The sequence below is a fragment of the Salvelinus namaycush genome, chromosome 2 (assembly GCF_016432855.1).
Source record: "Salvelinus namaycush isolate Seneca chromosome 2, SaNama_1.0, whole genome shotgun sequence".
NCBI lineage: Eukaryota > Metazoa > Chordata > Actinopteri > Salmoniformes > Salmonidae > Salvelinus > Salvelinus namaycush.
Window position 1 is genome coordinate 6,100,162 of NC_052308.1, and position 20,845 is coordinate 6,121,006.

General features: G+C 45.5%; 1 protein-coding gene across 1 annotated transcript; it reads right to left on the reverse strand.

Annotated features, from left to right (window-relative positions):
* Positions 1 to 3,407: 3,407 nt before the first annotated feature.
* On the reverse strand, positions 3,408 to 20,553 carry LOC120058264 (inositol-pentakisphosphate 2-kinase-like). Its single transcript, XM_039006804.1, has 14 exons — positions 20,350 to 20,553; positions 19,868 to 19,927; positions 19,084 to 19,179; positions 17,179 to 17,245; positions 16,513 to 16,640; positions 15,085 to 15,174; positions 14,442 to 14,500; positions 11,518 to 11,590; positions 10,793 to 10,921; positions 8,742 to 8,892; positions 6,558 to 6,693; positions 4,872 to 4,974; positions 4,368 to 4,447; positions 3,408 to 4,136 (listed from the first exon to the last, which is right to left on the reverse strand). Exons 1-14 carry the CDS (start codon positions 20,428 to 20,430, stop codon positions 3,878 to 3,880), a joined length of 1,512 nt encoding a protein of 503 aa, XP_038862732.1. The 5' UTR covers positions 20,431 to 20,553; the 3' UTR covers positions 3,408 to 3,877.
* Between the last annotated feature and the right edge of the window lie 292 nt (positions 20,554 to 20,845).

Below are 20,845 nucleotides of genomic sequence, written 5' to 3' on the forward strand. Positions count from 1 at the left end.
TTTGGGAATTTGATTCTCCAGGACTGTCTAGCTTTTATTTGATTGCTAGTTCTGAAAGATGGTGTTATGTAAAAAAAAATATATATAATTCAATATTTTTTTTTGAATGCTTTCTATCTGGTTTTGGTCGTTTAAAAGTTGACACAAAACGATCTTTCCATCCCGAAAATGACCCCTTAGACGCTCCGCCTAATAATGCAGAGAAACATTTACAGAAAAACCCCTGTAATTAACGCCAATGACTAATTTCTTCCATATTAAAAGGGATAGTTGGAGATTTTGGCAATGAAGCCATTGATCTACTTTAGCAGTCGGATTAACAGGAACAGTTAGTATGCTAGCTGTAGACTTCCAGTCATTTTGCTAACGCTAGTTAGCATTGACTTGTGAAACTACCTCTGACTTCCTTCAGACTGGCAGCAGAGACACACATGGTATTCTGTTGTAGCTAGCGATATTCATAAAATCATTTTTCACCCCCCCCCCCCCCGCCCAAAATATAACTCTTCCACAAATATATTCGTACATACATTGTGGAGTACCTCATACATTGTGCAGTACCTCAGACCCCATTTTGAAAACCGCCATCCTAAAGCACAGCGTGATGACCTCAGACCCCATTTTGGAAACCCCCCGTCCTAAAGCACAGCGTGGTGACCTCAGACCCCATTTTGGAAACCCCTGTCCTAAAGCACAGCGTGGTGACCTCAGACCCCATTTTGGGACCCCCTGTCCTAAAGCACAGCGTGGTGACCTCAGACCCCATTTTGGAAACCCCCCGTCCTAAAGCACAGCGTGGTGACCTCAGACCCCATTTTGGAAACCCCTGTCCTAAAGCACAGCGGGATTAGGTGTCAGGCCTTTTGTATTAGGAGATTCAGTGCGTTTTAAATGGCACATTATTAGTGCACTGCTTTCGACCAGGGTCCATAGGAAGTGCACTAAATAGGGAAAAGGGTGCCATTTGGGACGCAGTCCATGTAACATCACAGGACCAGTACTTCTCTCTGAAACCTCATGTAACGTCACAGGACCAGTACTTCTCTCTGAAACCTCATGTCATGTCACAGGACCAGTACTTCTCTCTGAAACCTCATGTAATGTCACAGGACCAGTACTTCTCTCTGAATCCTCATGTAACGTCACAGGACCAGTACTTCTCTCTGAAACCTCATATCATGTCACAGGACCAGTATTTCTCTGAAACCTCATGTCATGTCACAGGACCAGTACTTCTCTCTGAAACCTCATGTCATGTCACAGGACCAGTACTTCTCTCTGAAACCTCATGTAATGTCACAGGACCAGTACTTCTCTCTGAATCCTCATGTAACGTCACAGGACCAGTACTTCTCTGAAACCTCATGTCATGTCACAGGACCAGTACTTCTCTCTGAAACCTCATGTCATGTCACAGGACCAGTACTTCTCTCTGAAACCTCATGTCATGTCACAGGACCAGTACTTCTCTCTGAAACCTCATGTCATGTCACAGGACCAGTACTTCTCTCTGAAACCTCATGTCATGTCACAGGACCAGTACTTCTCTCTGAAACCTCATGTAATGTCACAGGACCAGTACTTCTCTCTGAAACCTCATGTCATGTCACAGGACCAGTACTTCTCTGAAACCTCATGTAATGTCACAGGACCAGTACTTCTCTGAAACCTCATGTAATGTCACAGGACCAGTACTTCTCTGAAACCTCATGTAATGTCACAGGACCAGTACTTCTCTGAAACCTCATGTAATGTCACAGGACCAGTACTTCTCTGAAACCTCATGTAATGTCACAGGACCAGTACTTCTCTCTGAAACCTCATGTAATGTCACAGGACCAGTACTTCTCTGAAACCTCATGTAATGTCACAGGACCAGTACTTCTCTCTGAAACCTCATGTAATGTCACAGGACCAGTACTTCTCTCTGAAACCTCATGTAATGTCACAGGACCAGTAATTCTCTCTGAAACCTCATGTCATGTAATGTCACAGGACCAGTACTTCTCTCTGAAACCTCATGTAATGTCACAGGACCAGTACTTCTCGCTGAAACCTCAAAAGCATCTTAATTTCTTCAGGTAAGTCACAACAGATACAGTCAAGTCAGACATTTTAGGGTTAGGCCCCGCCTCGGAATAGACACTCTTTAGATACTAGCCCCCCCTAACCGGAATAGACACCCTTCAGATACTAGCCCCCCTCACTGGAATAGACACCCTTCAGATACTAGCCCCCCCCTAACCGGAATAGACACCCTTCAGATACTAGCCCCCCTCACTGGAATAGACACCCTTTAGATACTAGCCCCCCTCACCGGAATAGACACCCTTTAGATACTAGCCCCCCCCTCACTGGAATAGACACCCTTCAGATACTAGCCCCCCCTCACTGGAATAGACACCCTTTAGATACTAGCCCCCCCCTCACTGGAATAGACACCCTTCAGATACTAGCCCCCCCTCACTGGAATAGACACCCTTCAGATACTAGCCCCCCCCTAACCGGAATAGACACCCTTCAGATACTAGCCCCCCTCACTGGAATAGACACCCTTTAGATACTAGCCCCCCTCACCGGAATAGACACCCTTTAGATACTAGCCCCCCCTCACTGGAATAGACACCCTTTAGATACTAGCCCCCCCTCACTGGAATAGACACCCTTTAGATACTAGCCCCCCCTCACTGGAATAGACACCCTTTAGATACTAGCCCCCCCTCACTGGAATAGACACCCTTTAGATACTAGCCCCCCCTCACTGGAATAGACACCCTTCAGATACTAGCCCCCCCTCAGCAGAATAGACACCCTTCAGATACTAGCCCCCCCTCACTGGAATAGACACCCTTCAGATACTAGCCCCCCCCTAACCGGAATAGACACCCTTCAGATACTAGCCCCCCCCCCTCACTGGAATAGACACCCTTCAGATACTAGCCCCCCCCCCTCACTGGAATAGACACCCTTCAGATACTAGCCCCCCCTCACTGGAATAGACACCCTTCAGATACTAGCCCCCCCCCTCACTGGAATAGACACCCTTTAGATACTAGCCCCCCTCACTGGAATAGACACCCTTCAGATACTAGCCCCCCCCCCCCCCCCCCTCACTGGAATAGACACCCTTCAGATACTAGCCCCCCCTCACTGGAATAGACACCCTTCAGATACTAGCCCCCCCCCCCCCCCTCACTGGAATAGACACCCTTCAGATACTAGCCCCCCCTCACTGGAATAGACACCCTTCAGATACTAGCCCCCCCCCCCCCCCCCCCTCACTGGAATAGACACCCTTTAGATACTAGCCCCCCTCACCAGAATAGACACCCTTCAGATACTAGCCCCCCTCTCACTGGAATAGACACCCTTCAGATACTAGCCCCCCCTCACCAGAATAGACACCCTTCAGATACTAGCCCCCCTCTCACTGGAATAGACACCCTTCAGATACTAGCCCCCCACCGGAAGACGCTCCCTGCATCTGAAATAGCACCCTATTCACTATATCACTTCCTGCTTCCTGCCATGCGCTTCATGAGATCAGTGTGTGCACTCCGTTTGACCAGGGCCCTATAGGGAAGTTTGTGTCATTTGGGATTCATCTATAATCAATACCTTTAAACACCCCTCTTCATCACCATCATCATCATCATCATAGCCCACCGCCTTCCTTCATTCAGGTCTAGAAAACCAAAAAGATATGCCATACTATGTTTTGTTTTTAAAGAGAAAACACAAATCTAAAATAAGTCTGTCAGTTCAGTTCATTCAATTGTATCATTATTGTAGTTCCACAGCAGCGGTCGGTCTGGGGGTAGGAGGAGGGGTTAGGGTCCTGGTAAAGGGCGTAACAGCCAGACAGCGGAGGGAGTGGCTATACAGGATGGAACACCAGAGTACAGTCCTCTCCGTCTCTGTCCCGGCCCAGGAACAGGCTCTGATTGGCCAGTTCCTCCAGGTTGTCTAGTTCCTGGTTGTTGGGCTGTGTCCTCCTCAGGTAGTGGTTGACTATCTTGGAGTCCAGTCTGCTCTGGTGAGAGATGCTCTCGTAGGGTTTAGGGTCCAGGTCTAGGATGGACACGGAGCAGGTGAAGCGAGGTTTCGTAGGCTGGATCTCCAGGCTCTGGTCCAACCTACACGGAAGAAACATACCGTAAATCTTCAAGAATTTGTAAAGTATTATTATATATTTTTTACTTTAAAAAGTAGACAGACACTAGCAACAAGCACAGTGACAACTAGAGATAAGTGCCCAAAGAGCACATTTGTACACTTTAAAAGCAGGGTTAGACAACCCTATATGTAAAGGTGTCCCCGGGTGTGCGTGCAGGGTGTTGTTCCAGCCCAGCAGTAAGAGTTCTCACCCGTCGTCTTCCCCACAGGTTGCTATGGCGACCATGACGGAGCAGTCCTTGGCTGTCATGGCAACTCTGTACTGGTGGACCTGATGGGAAGCAGCCATATTATATTACATAATACTGCATGTATCATATACAACATTATATTACATAATACTGCATGTATCATATACAACATTATATTACATAATACTGCATGTATCATATACAACATTATATTACGTAATACAGCATGTATCATATTATACAACATAATACAGAATCTATCATATTATACGACATGATATTACATTAAACTGCATGTATCATATTGTACACATTGACATTTCAATGGAAAAATGTATTACATAAAATTGCATCTAAATGGGAAAACACACTAATCACAAAAATCCCTTCATCTAATCAACTGATATTTATACAGTCTCCTGTATAGAACCAGGACTGTTTGCTTCGATACTGTCGGTTTAGAGGTTTGCATCGGTACATTGGTCAGGAAGAAGAGATTCTCACCTTCCCTACAGCGTATTCGATAGAGCCGTCGTCTTCCACGGGACAGTTCTGGACCTTCTCCAGGAAGCTGGCATTGTACGGCCCGTCCATCTGAAGCCTGCATCTAGAGGAGAGAGCGTCAGTCACCGTCTGTAAAGGTTTTGATCATTTAAACGTCTGTAAAGGTCCACTCTGTGATATTCAGAGAGCGTCAGTCACCGTCTGTAAAGTACAGACTACCGGATCACGATTCCAGTACAGACGACCGGATCACGATTCCAGTACAGACGACCGGATCACGATTCCAGTACAGACTACCAGATCACGATTCCAGTACAGACGACCAGATCACGATTCCAGTACAGACTACCGGATCACGATTCCAGTACAGACTACCAGATCACGATTCCAGTACAGACGACCAGATCACGATTCCAGTACAGACGACCGGATCACGATTCCAGTACAGACTACCGGATCACGATTCCAGTACAGACTACCAGTAACACCAATCAGATCGTGTGTAAGCCTACATGAGACTGATTTGCAGGGTTCGAGAGCACACGTAATCTGACTACTAAAAAAATGAATCAGTTAACTTACAAAACGATCTGATTACTTGTTGGATGACTTCAGACAGGATGTTAGTAAAATACAGTAATACAGTACGACACCTTCGTTCTCAATGACATTCAATTCAGCACTGATCTAAGGTGAACATTAAAGTAGGGCTGGGCAATACTTCAAATTAATACATCAAATATATTTCAAATTAGTTATGCGTGATATTCACCTCTTCCTCGCTGTTTACACACAGAGCTTATTTAAATAATAATACGTTTGTTTTTTTAAATCATCCATAAGTTTAATAAAATAGACTTCCAGGCCATATGGCCCAGCCCTAGCTAAGAATGTAGCACCAGAGTTTAATAAAATAGACTTCCAGGCCATATGGCCCAGCCCTAGATAAGAATGTAGCACCAGAGTTTAATAAAATAGACTTCCAGGCCATATGGCCCAGCCCTAGCTAAGAATGTAGCACCAGAGTTTAATAAAATAGACTTCCAGGCCATATGGCCCAGCCCTAGATAAGAATGTAGCACCAGAGTTTAATAAAATAGACTTCCAGGCCATATGGCCCAGCCCTAGCTAAGAATGTAGCACCAGAGCGAGTCAGACCACCAATCAGAGACCACTATGATGACACATCAAACGGGTCTGATGGATCCTCATTGTCATCTAACGCCCTTTAAAAAGGGGAAAGTCTCCTAAAAGTAACTGAAAGTAATCCGATTACATTACTGAGCTTGCGTCATCCAAAATGAGGTTACTGATTACAATTTTATTACCGTAACAAGTAACTAACGTATTACATTTAGAAAGTAACCTACACTGGTGATTTGACCGCGTGCACACGTCGTCTAGCGGTCTATTTATGTTAGTACACGCCAAATTAGTTGATGAATTTACACAGTACATCTAATACTTCCCTGGAGAACACTACAGTTATGGTACACTCAATATGGCCGCCGGTCCACCCATGATAGAACAGTGAGTGGAACGGGAAGGTCCACAGTACATCTAATACTTCCCTGGAGAACACTACAGTTATGGTACACTCAATATGGCCGCCGGTCCACCCATGATAGAACAGTGAGTGGAACGGGAAGGTCCCATTCAAGTCATTCCTCTGGTTCAGGTTCTCACCTCTCTTTGGGGAACATTTGTAGATGCTGTTCCACTCGTTTAAGAAGGGGGCTCAAACCCTCAATGTCTAAATTATCCAACATCTGAGTCCCCAGGATTTTGTCCAAGACACAATCTTTGGGTAGGCAGTGGTTACCTGAAATTTAAAAAAAAAATGGATTAGACTTAAAAACGATACTCAGTGGCCAGTTAATAATAATAAATTATCTAGTACTGGGTCAGACCCCTTTATGCTTCCAAAACAGCCTGAATTCTTCTGTGCATGGAAACGTTGCTCAATTGGTATCAAGGGACCTAACGCGGGCCAGGAAAACATTCCCCACACCATTACACCACCGCCACCAGCCTGTACCGTTGACACCAGGCGGGACGGGGCCATGGACTCATGCCGTTTACGCCAAATCCTGACTCTGCCATCCTCATGACGTAACAGGAAGCGGGATTCGTTGGACCGGTCGATGTTTTTCCACTCCTCATTTGTCCAGTGTTGGTGATCATGTGCCCACTGGAGCCGTTTCTTCTTGTCTTTATCTGATAGGAACCCGGTGTGGTCGTCTGCTGCAGTAGCCAATCCATGACAAGGACCGACATGTTGTGTGTTCCGAGATGTCGTTCTGCAGACCACTGTTCTACTGCGCTGTTATTGGTCTGTTTGTTTCCGCCTGTTAGCGTGCACGAGTCTTTCCATTCTCCTCACACTTCTCTCATTACCAAGCTGTTTTCTCCCACAGGACTGCTTCTGACTGGATGTTTTGTTTGTCCCACCATTCTCTGTAAAGCCTAGACACCGTGGAGCGTGAAAAGCCCAGGAGGACGTTTCTGAGATACTGGAACCGGCACGCCTGGCACCAACGATCCCACCACACTCAGTTGGTTAGGTCACTGGTTTTGTCCATTCTAACATTCAATCAAACAGTAACTGAATGTCTTGATGCCTGTCTGCCTGCTTTATATAACAAGCCACAACCAAGTTACAGGGTCTGTAGGAGTGAACCGTTTGAACAGGGTGGTGTACCTAATAAACTGGCCACCGTGTATATATCTTAACTCTAGGCTTAGGGGCGTTATTTTGACCTCCGGATGAAAAGTGTGCCCAAAGGAAACTGCCTGCTACTCAGGCCCAGAAGCTAGGATATGCATATAATTGGTAGATTTGGATAGAAAACACTAAAGTTTCTAAAACTGTTTGAATAATGTCTGGTGAGTATAGAACTGATTTGGCAGGCACAAACCATCCAGGGAATTTTTTTTTGGAGGTCAATCTGTTTTCCATTGGTTTTCTATGGTAAGCCCGTTTTAAAAGAAATATGCTTGCAGTTCCTATATCTTCCACTAGATGTCAACAGTCTTTAGAAATTGGCAGTTCAGAACCAGGGTCCAGGGCTCTCTAACGTTATGATGCGCACGACCTGGAACGCGCTTTCTTTGTTTTCCTCCGGTACTGAACACAGTTTATCCCGTCTTAAATTTGATAGATTATTTACGTTAAAAAATACCTAAAGTTGTATTAGGAAAGTTGTTTGAAATGTTTGGATCAAGATCACAGGTAACTTATAAGATATTTTGCAGTCATGTTGCGCGAGTTGGAACCGGTGTTAAAAAAAAAAAAATCAAATGCCCCAAATAAAATGGACATTGGAGATATAACGACGGAATTAATCGAACAAAGGGCCCATTTGTGATGTTTATGGGACATATTGGAGTGCCAACAGAAGAAGATCTTCAAAGGTAAGGCATGAATTAAATCGTTATTTCTGACTTTCGTGTCGCGCCTGGCGGGATGAAATATGATTGTCTGTGTTTGTTTGATGAGGTGCTGTCCTCAGATAATCACATGGTTTGCTTTCGCCGTAAAGCCTTTTTGAAATCTGACACGGTGGCTAGATTAACAAGAAGTTCAGCTATAAATTTGGTGTATTGCACTTGTGAATGTATGAAAGTTAAATATTTCAATTTTTTTTTTTTGAATTTGGCGCTCTGCCATTTTACCGGACGTTGTCAAATCGATCCCGTTAACGGGATTTGAGCCACCTAAGAGTTCGAACGGGCCATTCGTTGACATCCCCCATTCACGCCCTGATGAAGGCATAACAGCTGAACCACATCTGTGAAGTCATTAGAAACACTGCAGTGAAGTGTAAACCTGGTCCCAGAGCACCAGAGCAGCCTAGAGCCAAGTCTCACCGTTGCGTAGCAGGTCCCGGTGCAGCAGGCTGGCATCACACGTCACTCTGCCCTCAGACAGGTGCGTCTTCCTGAGCTGCCCGGAGCGAGGACCGTCCCAGGAGCTCAACAGGGAGCTCACGATCACCTGAATCAACTCATTCAAAACCACCTGGAGGTTTAAACAAAGTTACAGGTGAAGAGGACATACTATTAGACATATTACCCAAATATCCTGTATTGTGGGTTGACAGAGTGATGACTAGGTAAATATACTGAACAATAAAAAAAACGCAACATGTAAAGTGTTACATGAGCTGAAATAAAAAGGTCCTAGGAATGTTCCATACACACAAAGAACATAACTGTCAAAATGTTGTGACCAAATGTGTTTACATCCCTGTTAGTGAGCATTTCTCCTTTCCACCTGACAGGTGGGGCATATCAACAAGCTGGTTAAACAGTATAATCATTACACAGGTGCACCTTGTGCTGGGGACAATAAAAGGCCATTTAAAAAAATTGCAATTTTGTCACAGATGTCTCAATGCAATTGGCATGCTGACTGCAGGAATGTCCACCAGAGCTGTTGCCAGAGAATTTAATGTTCATTTCTATACCAATCCAGGCTGTATCACATCCGGCCGTGATTGGGAGACCCATAGGGTGACGCACAATTGACCAAGCATCGTCCGGGTTTGGCAGGGGTAGGCCATAATCGTAAATAAGAATTTGTTCTTAACTGACTTGCCTAGTTAAATAAAAAGGTTAAATAAATAAAAAAATAGAGAATTTGGCAGTACGTCCAACCGTCTCCGGGAAGCTTATCTGCGTGCTCGTCGTCGTCACCAGGGTCTTGACCTGACTCCAGTTCAGAGTCGTAACCGACTTCAGTGGGAAAAATGCTCACCTTCGATGGCCACTGACACGCTGGAGAAGTATGTTCTTCACGGATGAATCCCGGTTTCAACAGTACTGGACAGCTGGCAGACAGCGTGTGTGGTGTTGTGTGTGTGAGTAGTTTGGTGATGTCAACGTTGTGAACAGAGTGCCCCATGGTGGCGGTGGGGTTATGGTATTGGGCAGGCATAAGCTACAGACAACGAACACAATTGCATTTTATCGATGGCAATGTGAATGCACAGAGATACCGTGATGAGATCCTGAGGCCCATTGTCGTGCCATTCATCCGCCGCCATCAACTCATGTTTCAGCATGTTAATGCACGGCCCCATGTCACAAGGATCTGTACACAATTCCTGGAAACTGAAAATGTCCCAGTTCTTCCATGGCCTCCATACTGACCAGACATGTCACCCGTTGAGCAGGTTTGGGATGCTCTGGATCGAAGTATTCCAGTTTCCGCCAGTATCCAGCAACTTCGCACAGCCATTGAAGAGGAGTGGGACAACATTCCACAGGACACAAATCAACATCCTGATCAACTCTATGCGAAGGAGATGTGTCGCAATGTATGAGGCAAATGTTGGTCACACCAGATGCTGACTGGTTTTCAGATCCACGCCCCTACCTTCTTTTTTAAAGGTATCTGTGACCAACAGATGCATATCTGTATTCCCAGTCATGTGAAATCCATAGATTAGAGACTAATGAATTCATTTAAATGGACTGATTACCTTATATGAAATGTAACTCGGTAAAATCTTTGAAATTGTTGCGTGTATAGTTTTGTTCAGTGTAAATAAACTTGCCTGTGCAGGGTGAGTGGGGAAACAATGTTTTTTTTTTTTTGTGTTTTACCCATAATAACAAGGGTATAAAGTATCCAACACAGAAACCTTCACCGTCACCCACAACGTCACCCACAACACAACGTCACCCACAACACAACGTCACCCACAACACAACGTCACCCACAACACAACGTCACCCACAACATCACCAACAACGTCACCCACAACACAACGTCACCCACAACGTCACCCACAACGTCACCCACAACGTCACCCACAACACAACGTCACCCACAACGTCACCCACAACGTCACCCACAACAACAAACATTAAAAAGGAAAGTCAAACACTAGTATGTGACTAGTTTGGATACCAACTTTACTAGACTGCTGCCTGCTGAGAAGGCTGCCACTAGGAAGGAAGTATGGTCGTAGATGCTGAGCCAATTCATCTAGGTCCTGTAACACGTCGGCATCATCACTACAGCTGTAGATACACTCTCCACCCTGGACAGACAGAGTAAGGAAAGATTTTTTTTTAAAAGGTGCTGTAACTTATTTGTCAAGCCAATAGGGCTGGGGATTGCCAGGGACCAAACGATATCACAATACTTAAGACATATGTCTGCTACAGAGTGATAAGCGAGAGCCATGAGAACACACTTTTTGATCAGTCATGGAAATACGTTTTTAAAAAAGTTCTGAAAACATGTTGGCTCACTACTTAAAAAGACTGAGAACAAGCTATGAAGGAAAAATACTGGAGTTTTAGTGCAGGTACAGCCAACTAGGGCAAAAATATTACTGACAAAAATAATATTGTGATATATCGTCAACAATAATATCCCGATATGTAACTATCGATTTGTCCACCATCACTACAAGCCAATCAGTGTCCCCCCCCCCCCCCCAGTTCTGCAAGGTCTATACTATATAACAGAAATTAAACTACATCTTGGTTACCTAGACCGGGGAACAGGATAAAAATCGAATTTTACTGGTCACATACACACGGTTAGCAGATATTATTGCGAGAGTAGGGGGAAACAGCTCAGCATTCGGATAACAGCTGACCTGATGAAAGCGGAGATATCTTGACATACCTTGAAAATGTTGAAGTTATTCTGAGGTTCCTCTATCAAGTGCTTGATGGCTCGGGACATTCTCTGTTTGTTCCTGTGCAGAGAGAGATTCAGGGTGAGATGTATCTTTATTGACCTGCTGTGGAATCAAACACCAACCGGATGTATTAAAGAGCACCGAGCTCTACTCTAAACAGGGCGTGATATTAAAGAGCACCGAGCTCTACTCTAAACAGGGCGTGATATTAAAGAGCACCGAGCTCTACTCTAAACAGGACGTGATATTAAAGAGCACCGAGCTCTACTCTAAACAGGACGTGATATTAAAGAGCACCGAGCTCTACTCTAAACAGGGCGTGATATTAAAGAGCACCGAGCTCTACTCTAAACAGGGCGTGATATTAAAGAGCACCGAGCTCTACTCTAAACAGGACGTGATATTAAAGAGCACCGAGCTCTACTCTAAACAGGACGTGATATTAAAGAGCACCGAGCTCTACTCTAAACAGGGCGTGATATTAAAGAGCACCGAGCTCTACTCTAAACAGGGCGTGGTATTAAAGAGCACCGAGCTCTACTCTAAACAGGGCGTGATATTAAAGAGCACCGAGCTCTACTCTAAACAGGGCGTGATATTAAAGAGCACCGAGCTCTACTCTAAACAAGGCGTGGTATTAAAGAGCACCGAGCTCTACTCTAAACAGGACGTGATATTAAAGAGCACCGAGCTCTACTCTAAACAGGACGTGATATTAAAGAGCACCGAGCTCTACTCTAAACAGGACGTGATATTAAAGAGCACCGAGCTCTACTCTAAACAGGACGTGATATTAAAGAGCACCGAGCTCTACTCTAAACAGGACGTGATATTAAAGAGCACCGAGCTCTACTCTAAACAGGACGTGATATTAAAGAGCACCGAGCTCTACTCTAAACAAGGCGTGGTATTAAAGAGCACCGAGCTCTACTCTAAACAGGGCGTGATATTAAAGAGCACCGAGCTCTACTCTAAACAAGGCGTGGTATTAAAGAGCACCGAGCTCTACTCTAAACAGGACGTGATATTAAAGAGCACCGAGCTCTACTCTAAACAGGACGTGATATTAAAGAGCACCGAGCTCTACTCTAAACAGGACGTGATATTAAAGAGCACCGAGCTCTACTCTAAACAGGACGTGATATTAAAGAGCACCGAGCTCTACTCTAAACAGGACGTGATATTAAAGAGCACCGAGCTCTACTCTAAACAGGACGTGATATTAAAGAGCACCGAGCTCTACTCTAAACAGGACGTGATATTAAAGAGCACCGAGCTCTACTCTAAACAGGGCGTGATATTGTTATACATAACGGGGCAAGTCAAAAAAAAAAAAAAAAATCAGACAACCAGAATATAGACTTCAGTTGTCCGATTGGACATGTATAAAACTATATATATATATACACATATTTGTCTAAAGAGATGTGTAGTAGTCTAGGTCTATCTGTGGTACTAACGAGACGTCTAGTAGGCTAGGTCTCTCTGTGGCAGGCTAGGTCTCTCTAGTACCACAGATAGACCTAGACTACTACACATCTCTTTAGTACCACAGATAGACCTAGACTACTACACATCTCTTTAGTACCACAGATAGACCTAGACTACTACACATCTCTTTAGTACCACAGATAGACCTAGACTACTACACATCTCTTTAGTACCACAGATAGACCTAGACTACTACACATCTCTTTAGTACCACAGATAGACCTAGACTACTACACATCTCTTTAGTACCACAGATAGACCTAGACTACTACACATCTCTTTAGTACCACAGATAGACCTAGACTACTACACATCTCTTTAGTACCACAGATAGACCTAGACTACTACACATCTCTTTAGTACCACAGATAGACCTAGACTACTACACATCTCTTTAGTACCACAGATAGACCTAGACTACTACACATCTCTTTAGTACCACATATAGACCTAGACTACTACACATCTCCACCAGAGAGGAATAGGCTACTAGAAAATATTTGGCTCCCCTAAATATCTTTTCAATGGCTCCTTTTTTCAGTCCATTATTTTTGGATGGCCGCTAAGGCGCGATAGTCTGCGGACAATTACTTTCCTACTTCACTCATTTCAGTCACACTTTTGGCCGACGGGGCTACGGACCTTTTTTTGTTGTTGTTGTCGAGACAAGTGACTTCAGCTTTCAGACAAGTAAAAAAATTAATCTGTCCTGTTATCTGACAAGGACAAGTGGCTAAGAAAGTTAAAATGTCAAATCCTCCTAGTGTGCCACAAGGGACAGTGAGAACTGGGGCAGGTGAAGTGTACTGTTACTTACCCTGAGAAAAGGTCCAGGGGACAGTGAGAACTGGGGCAGGTGAAGTGTACTGTTACTTACCCTGAGAAAAGGTCCAGGGGACAGTGAGAACTGGGGCAGGTGAAGTGTACTGTTACTTACCCTGAGAAAAGGTCCAGGGGACAGTGATAACTGGGGCAGGTGAAGTGTACTGTTACTTACCCTGAGAAAAGGTCCAGGGGACAGTGATAACTGGGGCAGGTGAAGTGTACTGTTACTTACCCTGAGAAAAGGTCCAGGGGACAGTGAGAACTGGGGCAGGTGAAGTGTACTGTTACTTACCCTGAGAAAAGGTCCAGGGGACAGTGAGAACTGGGGCAGGTGAAGTGTACTGTTACTTACCCTGAGAAAAGGTCCAGGGGACAGTGAGAACTGGGGCAGGTGAAGTGTACTGTTACTTACCCTGAGAAAAGGTCCAGGGGACAGTGAGAACTGGGGCAGGTGAAGTGTACTGTTACTTACCCTGAGAAAAGGTCCAGGGGACAGTGAGAACTGGGGCAGGTGAAGTGTACTGTTACTTACCCTGAGAAAAGGTCCAGGGGACAGTGAGAACTGGGGCAGCTGAAGTGTACTGTTACTTACCCTGAGAAAAGGTCCAGGGGACAGTAGCGGCTCAGCCGTTTCCACTTTCCATTGGCTAACTGTTCATTTAGAGAGAAGACCACAACAGACAGTCTGTCTCCATCAGGTGCAATTCTACAATCCCACCACCAGGGGGCAGATACTGATTACACCAGAACAGTCAACTTTCACAACAAATGCCTTCTAGAATATTTCAAACCCCCTTTCTATTCTTTGGTGTAGTCAAAACAAGCAGTAAAATAAAGCATATATGCTAATTAATTAATTTTATTTGTCACATGCAGATGTTATTATGGGTATAGCGAAATGCTTGTGTTCCTAGCTCCAACAGTGCAGTAATATCTAATAATTCACAACACACAAATCTAAAGTAAAATAATGGAATTAATAAATATATAAATATTAGGATGAGAAATGTCAGAGTGGCATTGACTAAAATACAGTAGAATAGAATACAGTATATACATATGAGATGAGTAAAGCAGTATGCCAACATTAAAGTGACCAGTGATTCCATGTCTTTCTATATAGATTCTCTTGTTGTATTCATTATTAAAATGTACCTGACATTTCTACTGGTTTAGAACTCTCAACCAGTAGTACAACCGGTTCTTCCAGTGTCCCAAAAACACTATCGACTCACCTTAAAATGTTGATGCATACAAAACCGGCACACCTTCCTTTTGATGTCTTTCGTAATGTGTCTAGAGGCTGGTAGAAATCCACATTTGGGCTGTAAAAACACAAGACAAGAATGAATCAACAACAGTGAGTCAACGGTGGCTGGTGGAGGAGGTGATTTGATTAACTCCAACAAAACGTCTCTTTTCAGCTCAACACAATGATCCATTTATCATAATGACTTCCAAACCCCATGCTCCCTGACTCACCCTTCCCTTAAGCCTGTTTTCAGTAACCCAGGGCCTTACCTATTCATTATACTTGGAAATACTCTGTCAAGTTTGTTTAACCAGGAATGTCAATTGATTTGAGAACCAGTTCTGTGTTTTTACTCACTGAGCAGTAAAGTCCTACTTTTAAATGTATATAGGTTCAGAAATTGTGAAATAGCACAGTTACAAATAGAATCAGAAATAGAGGAAGGAGTAAAAACAAACTAAATATAACTATTGTAAAATAGATTGTGTCTGTAAAATGTGTATAAACTGAAGGTAGAAGCCTAAGTGTTATTGTTTATTAGTTTACTCCAATTGGGGGAAGGGTATTAGGGTTTGGGGGGAATAATATAGGTATATTATCATTTAAAAAAAAGTTTACACACACACCCCCCAAAACTATATAGGGGATTGAAAAATGATGCAGACAATTACATTGATGGAGGCAACAATCTATCAGCAATATAAAAGCTGACCCACACCCTGAACAAACCAAGAGGTAAAGGGGTGGGAAAACTTTGCGAAGGCTTTGTGTGTGTTTGAACACTGTATATACATTTACATTTACATTTAAGTCATTTAGCAGACGCTCTTATCCAGAGCGACTTACAAGTACATACATTCATACTTTTTTTTTTTTTTGTACTGGCCCCCCGTGGGAATCGAACCCACAACCCTGGCGTTGCAAGCGCCATGCTCTACCAACTGAGCCACACGGGGCCTAATATAGACATAATATGACATTTGAAATGTCTTTATTCTTTTGGAACTTCTGTGAGTGTAATGTTTATTTCACTTATCAACTTCACTTGTTTTGGCAACGTTAACATACGTTTCCCATGCCAATAAAGCCACTTGAGTTGATAGACATACACAATACCAGTCAAAAGTTAACACCTACTCATTCCAGGGTTTTTATTTATTTGTACTATTTTCTTTTTATATATTTTCTCAATTTTAGAATAATAGTGAAGACATGAGAACTATATAAGTGTTAAACAAATCAAAATATATTTTATATTTGAGATTCTTCAAATAGCCACCCTTTGCCTTTATATGACAGCTTTGCACACTTGGGGCATTCTCTCAACCAGCTTCACCTGGAATGCTTTTCCAAGAGTCTTGAAGGAGAGGACTGTACCTAACACTCTACACAGAGAGGACTGATACGGTACCTTAATCTCTATACAGAGAGGAGGTCTGTGTTCTCTGCTGCAGCAGCAGCAGGAGGAGAGCTGGGTGAGGTTAGGCAGACACAAGGCACATCCACTCAACGTATCCATCACTTTGTCACAGCGAGACTCTGCCATGACACGGAACACACAGACAGCGTTGTTATAACACATTCATAACACACAGGCTTTGGTGACAACAGTCTATAAACACATACACAAATTTACAGTCAGAGACATTAGGGGCGGGTTTCCCAGACTCCTATTTAGCCTGACTGTGGACAAAAACAAAACTCATTGGAGGATCTAATTTCCTCCTATTGTGTTGTGGAATATGTCTACATTCCAAATAGCAACCTATTTCCTTCATAGTACACTGCTTTTTGATTGAATGAGCCCGGAGGAAAGGACTGCCTCCTATGTGACTGTAGAATATAGAGCTGAAACCTCTACACTATAGACATAGTCATCAACTAAAAAAAACATTCTACAGTCGCAAAGGAGGCAGTCCTTTCCTCTGTCTCATTTAAATCAAAAAGCAGTGTACTATGAAGACAATAGGGTGCCATTTGGGACGCAGACATATTCCACAACACAATGAGGAAATTATACATTTCATAAAACCCAAAATATGTCAAACCCTGATAATAAAGTAAAGACAAAACGTACCTGGCCTTTCCTGCTGGACCTTCAATGACAGCTGGCGGACAAAGTCTAATGGGAGCTTCACAGCCTCCTGCAACATTGATTAACTGATTAATTCATCTATATCAGGGAACTGACTATAACCTCTGAAGTTTCAACTATCCGACTGCCATGTGGAACTAATAAAGTACTTCCATTTCAACAAACCGCTAACGGCGTTACGCGACACCGCCACCACGCCAACGGCGTTACGCGACACCGCCACCCCGCCAACGGCGTTACGCGACACCGCCAACGGCCTTACGCGACACCGCCAACGGCCTTACGCGACACCGCCACCACGCCAACGGCCTTACGCGACACCGCCACCACGCCAACGGCCTTACGCGACACCGCCAACGGCCTTACGCGACACCGCCACCACGGCCTTACGCGACACCGCCACCACGGCCTTACGCGACACCGCCACCACGGCCTTACGCGACACCGCCAACGGCCTTACGCGACACCGCGCCAACGGCGTTACGCGACACCGCGCCAACGGCGTTACGCGACACCGCGCCAACGGCGTTACGCGACACCGCGCCAACGGCCTTACGCGACACCGCGCCAACGGCCTTACGCGACACCGCGCCAACGGCCTTACGCGACACCGCGCCAACGGCCTTACGCGACACCGCCAACGGCCTTACGCGACACCGCCAACGGCCTTACGCGACACCGCCAACGGCCTTACGCGACACCGCCACCCCGCCAACGGCGTTACGCGACACCGCCAACGGCCTTACGCGACACCGCCAACGGCGTTACGCGACACCGCCACCCCGCGCCAACGGCGTTACGCCACCCCGCGCCAACGGCGTTACGCGACACCGCCAACGGCGTTACGCGACACCGCCAACGGCGTTACGCGACACCGCCAACGGCGTTACGCGACACCGCCAACGGCCTTACGCGACACCGCCAACGGCCTTACGCGACACCGCCACCGCGCCAACGGCCTTACGCGACACCGCCACCGGCGTTACGCGACACCGCCACCGGCGTTACGCGACACCGCCACCCCGCGCCAACGGCGTTACGCCACCCCGCGCCAACGGCGTTACGCGACACCGCCACCGGCGTTACGCGACACCGCCACCCCGCCAACGGCGTTACGCGACACCGCGCCAACGGCGTTACGCCACACCGCGCCAACGGCGTTACGCCACACCGCGCCAACGGCGTTACGCCACACCGCCAACGGCGTTACGCCACACCGCCACCCCGCCAACGGCGTTACGCCACACCGCCAACGGCGTTACGCCACACCGCCAACGGCGTTACGCCACACCGCCAACGGCGTTACGCCACACCGCCAACGGCGTTACGCCACACCGCCAACGGCGTTACGCCACACCGCCAACGGCGTTACGCCACACCGCCAACGGCGTTACGCCACACCGCCAACGGCGTTACGCCACACCGCCAACGGCCTTACGCCACACTGCCAACGGCCTTACGCGACACCGCCAACGGCCTTACGCGACACCGCCAACGGCGTTACGCGACACCGCCAACGGCGTTACGCGACACCGCCAACGGCGTTACGCGACACCGCCACCGCCGTTACGCGACACCGCCACCACGCCAACGGCGTTACGCCACCCCGCCAACGGCGTTACGCCACACCGCCAACGGCGTTACGCGACACCGCCACCGGCGTTACGCGACACCGCCACCCCGCCAACGGCGTTACGCGACACCGCTACCCCGCTAACGGCGTTACGTGACACCGCTACCCCGCTAACGGCGTTACGTGACACCGCTACCCCGCTAACGGCGTTACGCGACACCGCCACCGGCGTTACATGAGACCATTAACATGTGAGGGAAAAGGCACCATGCTGTTTGCAACAATATGGTTATCACAGAAGAAGTATATCTTACTCCATTATGGACGAATTTCTCCCCCAGCAGTGGCTTCATGACATTTTGACTATAGTCGACTATGTTCTGTATGTGGCGGAACGCTTGTTCTGTTGTCTGGAAGAGAAGAAACAGACCGTGAAGAGAAATTAGGTTGATGTGACAATCCTGATGTGTGGGTTCATTTTTCATAGCTTTCATGGATGATGCATACTTGTGGCTTCGCTTGGTTGGTTGATACAAGCGGTCAATGAAAGCCTTTAACTCCAAGCTGGACCTTGTTAAGACACATAATCTTGGATCAGCTTCCCTTTCCCCCCATTAGAGGATGAAATGTAAAACTGACCCAGGATCAGCGTCTAGGGGCAACTTCACCCTAGCCTGGATCCCACCAGTGCTGATTTCCAAAACCCAAATTCCTTAGAAATTATCACAAGGAGTTTATTCATTTATTTATCCAACCTTTAAATTAACTAGGGAAATCAGTTAAGAACAAATTATTTTCACCCTGGCCAAACCCAGACAACACTGGGCCAATTGTGCGCCGCCCTACGGGACTCCCAATCACGGGATGCAGCCTGGATTCGAACCAGGTACTGCAGTGACTCCTCTTGCACTGAGATGCAGTGTCTTAGACCACTTGAATTGAGTTGTTGATTAACCATAATAAACACACTAAACGTTTCCCAGAATAAACCAGTCCAAGACATATATTTGTTACCAAGCAAGTTACGGTTGGAATGTTTATTAACTAACAAGTCTACATACTAAATGGGACAACTTTTACTAGATAGGATTTTCTAACCTTATGTGAGTTTTCGGCATCTTCTGTAGAATACTTCAGTAGCCTAAGGACTCTGGCGTGCTGGATAGGAGAGAGGAGAGAGTTGTTAGGATTCACAATGTGGTATCTATTAAAAAAAGATGTTTAAACATAAATACGGTGGAGTAAAATGTATTTGCTGAAACCCACTCAGCAAGGTTAAATAGCTAGCTAGCTCGTTTGACTTCCAAGGCATCAAAGACATGCAGCTAAGTTTATTTAACGTTAGCTATGAGGCTAACGTTAATTGGCTAGCTTGTCAGCTAGCAACTGGTGTGGAAAAGTACAAGAATTAGATAACTTCTAGGGAAACTATCTTGTAGCAACTAAAGCAAACAATATTTAACTTTCCACTGTTAGACATGGACGGCGCCAGACAACTTGGCTAGCTAGGTATTAGCTCTAAGCTTACTAATGTTAGCTAGCTAGCTAGCTGCATATGCTACTGTAGCTAACTAGCTCACCTGAACATGAGAAACCACTAGGCTTTTGTTGCCCTCCCCGTGGTATTTCCAGTCGTTCTCGTCCATTTTATCCAGTTCCATAACACAACTATGCGATGTACGCAAATGTATCTCTGTATAAACTCCAATAACTTTCCAAGGCCAACACACCACAAGTTCCGATGTTGTAGCAATAACTTCAGCTGCTGACACCAAGACAGTGATACCACAGATGGTTAATTAAAAAATAAATAATGTTTTGCTGCAACTACCGCTTTCTGGAGGATGTCCCGCCCACTGATGTCTTCTTCTTCTTCGGTAAGGTTTAACGGCGGTTCATTACCGCCCCCAAATGAAGTATAGTATAGATACATTACTCTTAGTGATACTAAATGGTAAAGGGGAAAATGATAAAAAACAAAACATGAATACAATAAAAATATACATCTATTTTTAATTACCTTTCCAACTAACCCTATACTCATTAAATCCCATCGTCTTATTCTACAACTTTAAC

Coding starts and splice junctions, on each gene's coding strand:
- LOC120058264 (XM_039006804.1), bottom strand. CDS start 20,430: ATGGAACTGGATAAAATGGACGAGAACGACTGGAAATACCACGGGGAG. Junction 15,175..16,512: donor CTCTCTGTATAGAGATTAAG/GTACCGTATCAG, acceptor GTGTTTTTACAG/CCCAAATGTGGATTTCTACC. Junction 4,137..4,367: donor ACCTGTGGGGAAGACGACGG/GTGAGAACTCTT, acceptor TCTTCCGTGTAG/GTTGGACCAGAGCCTGGAGA.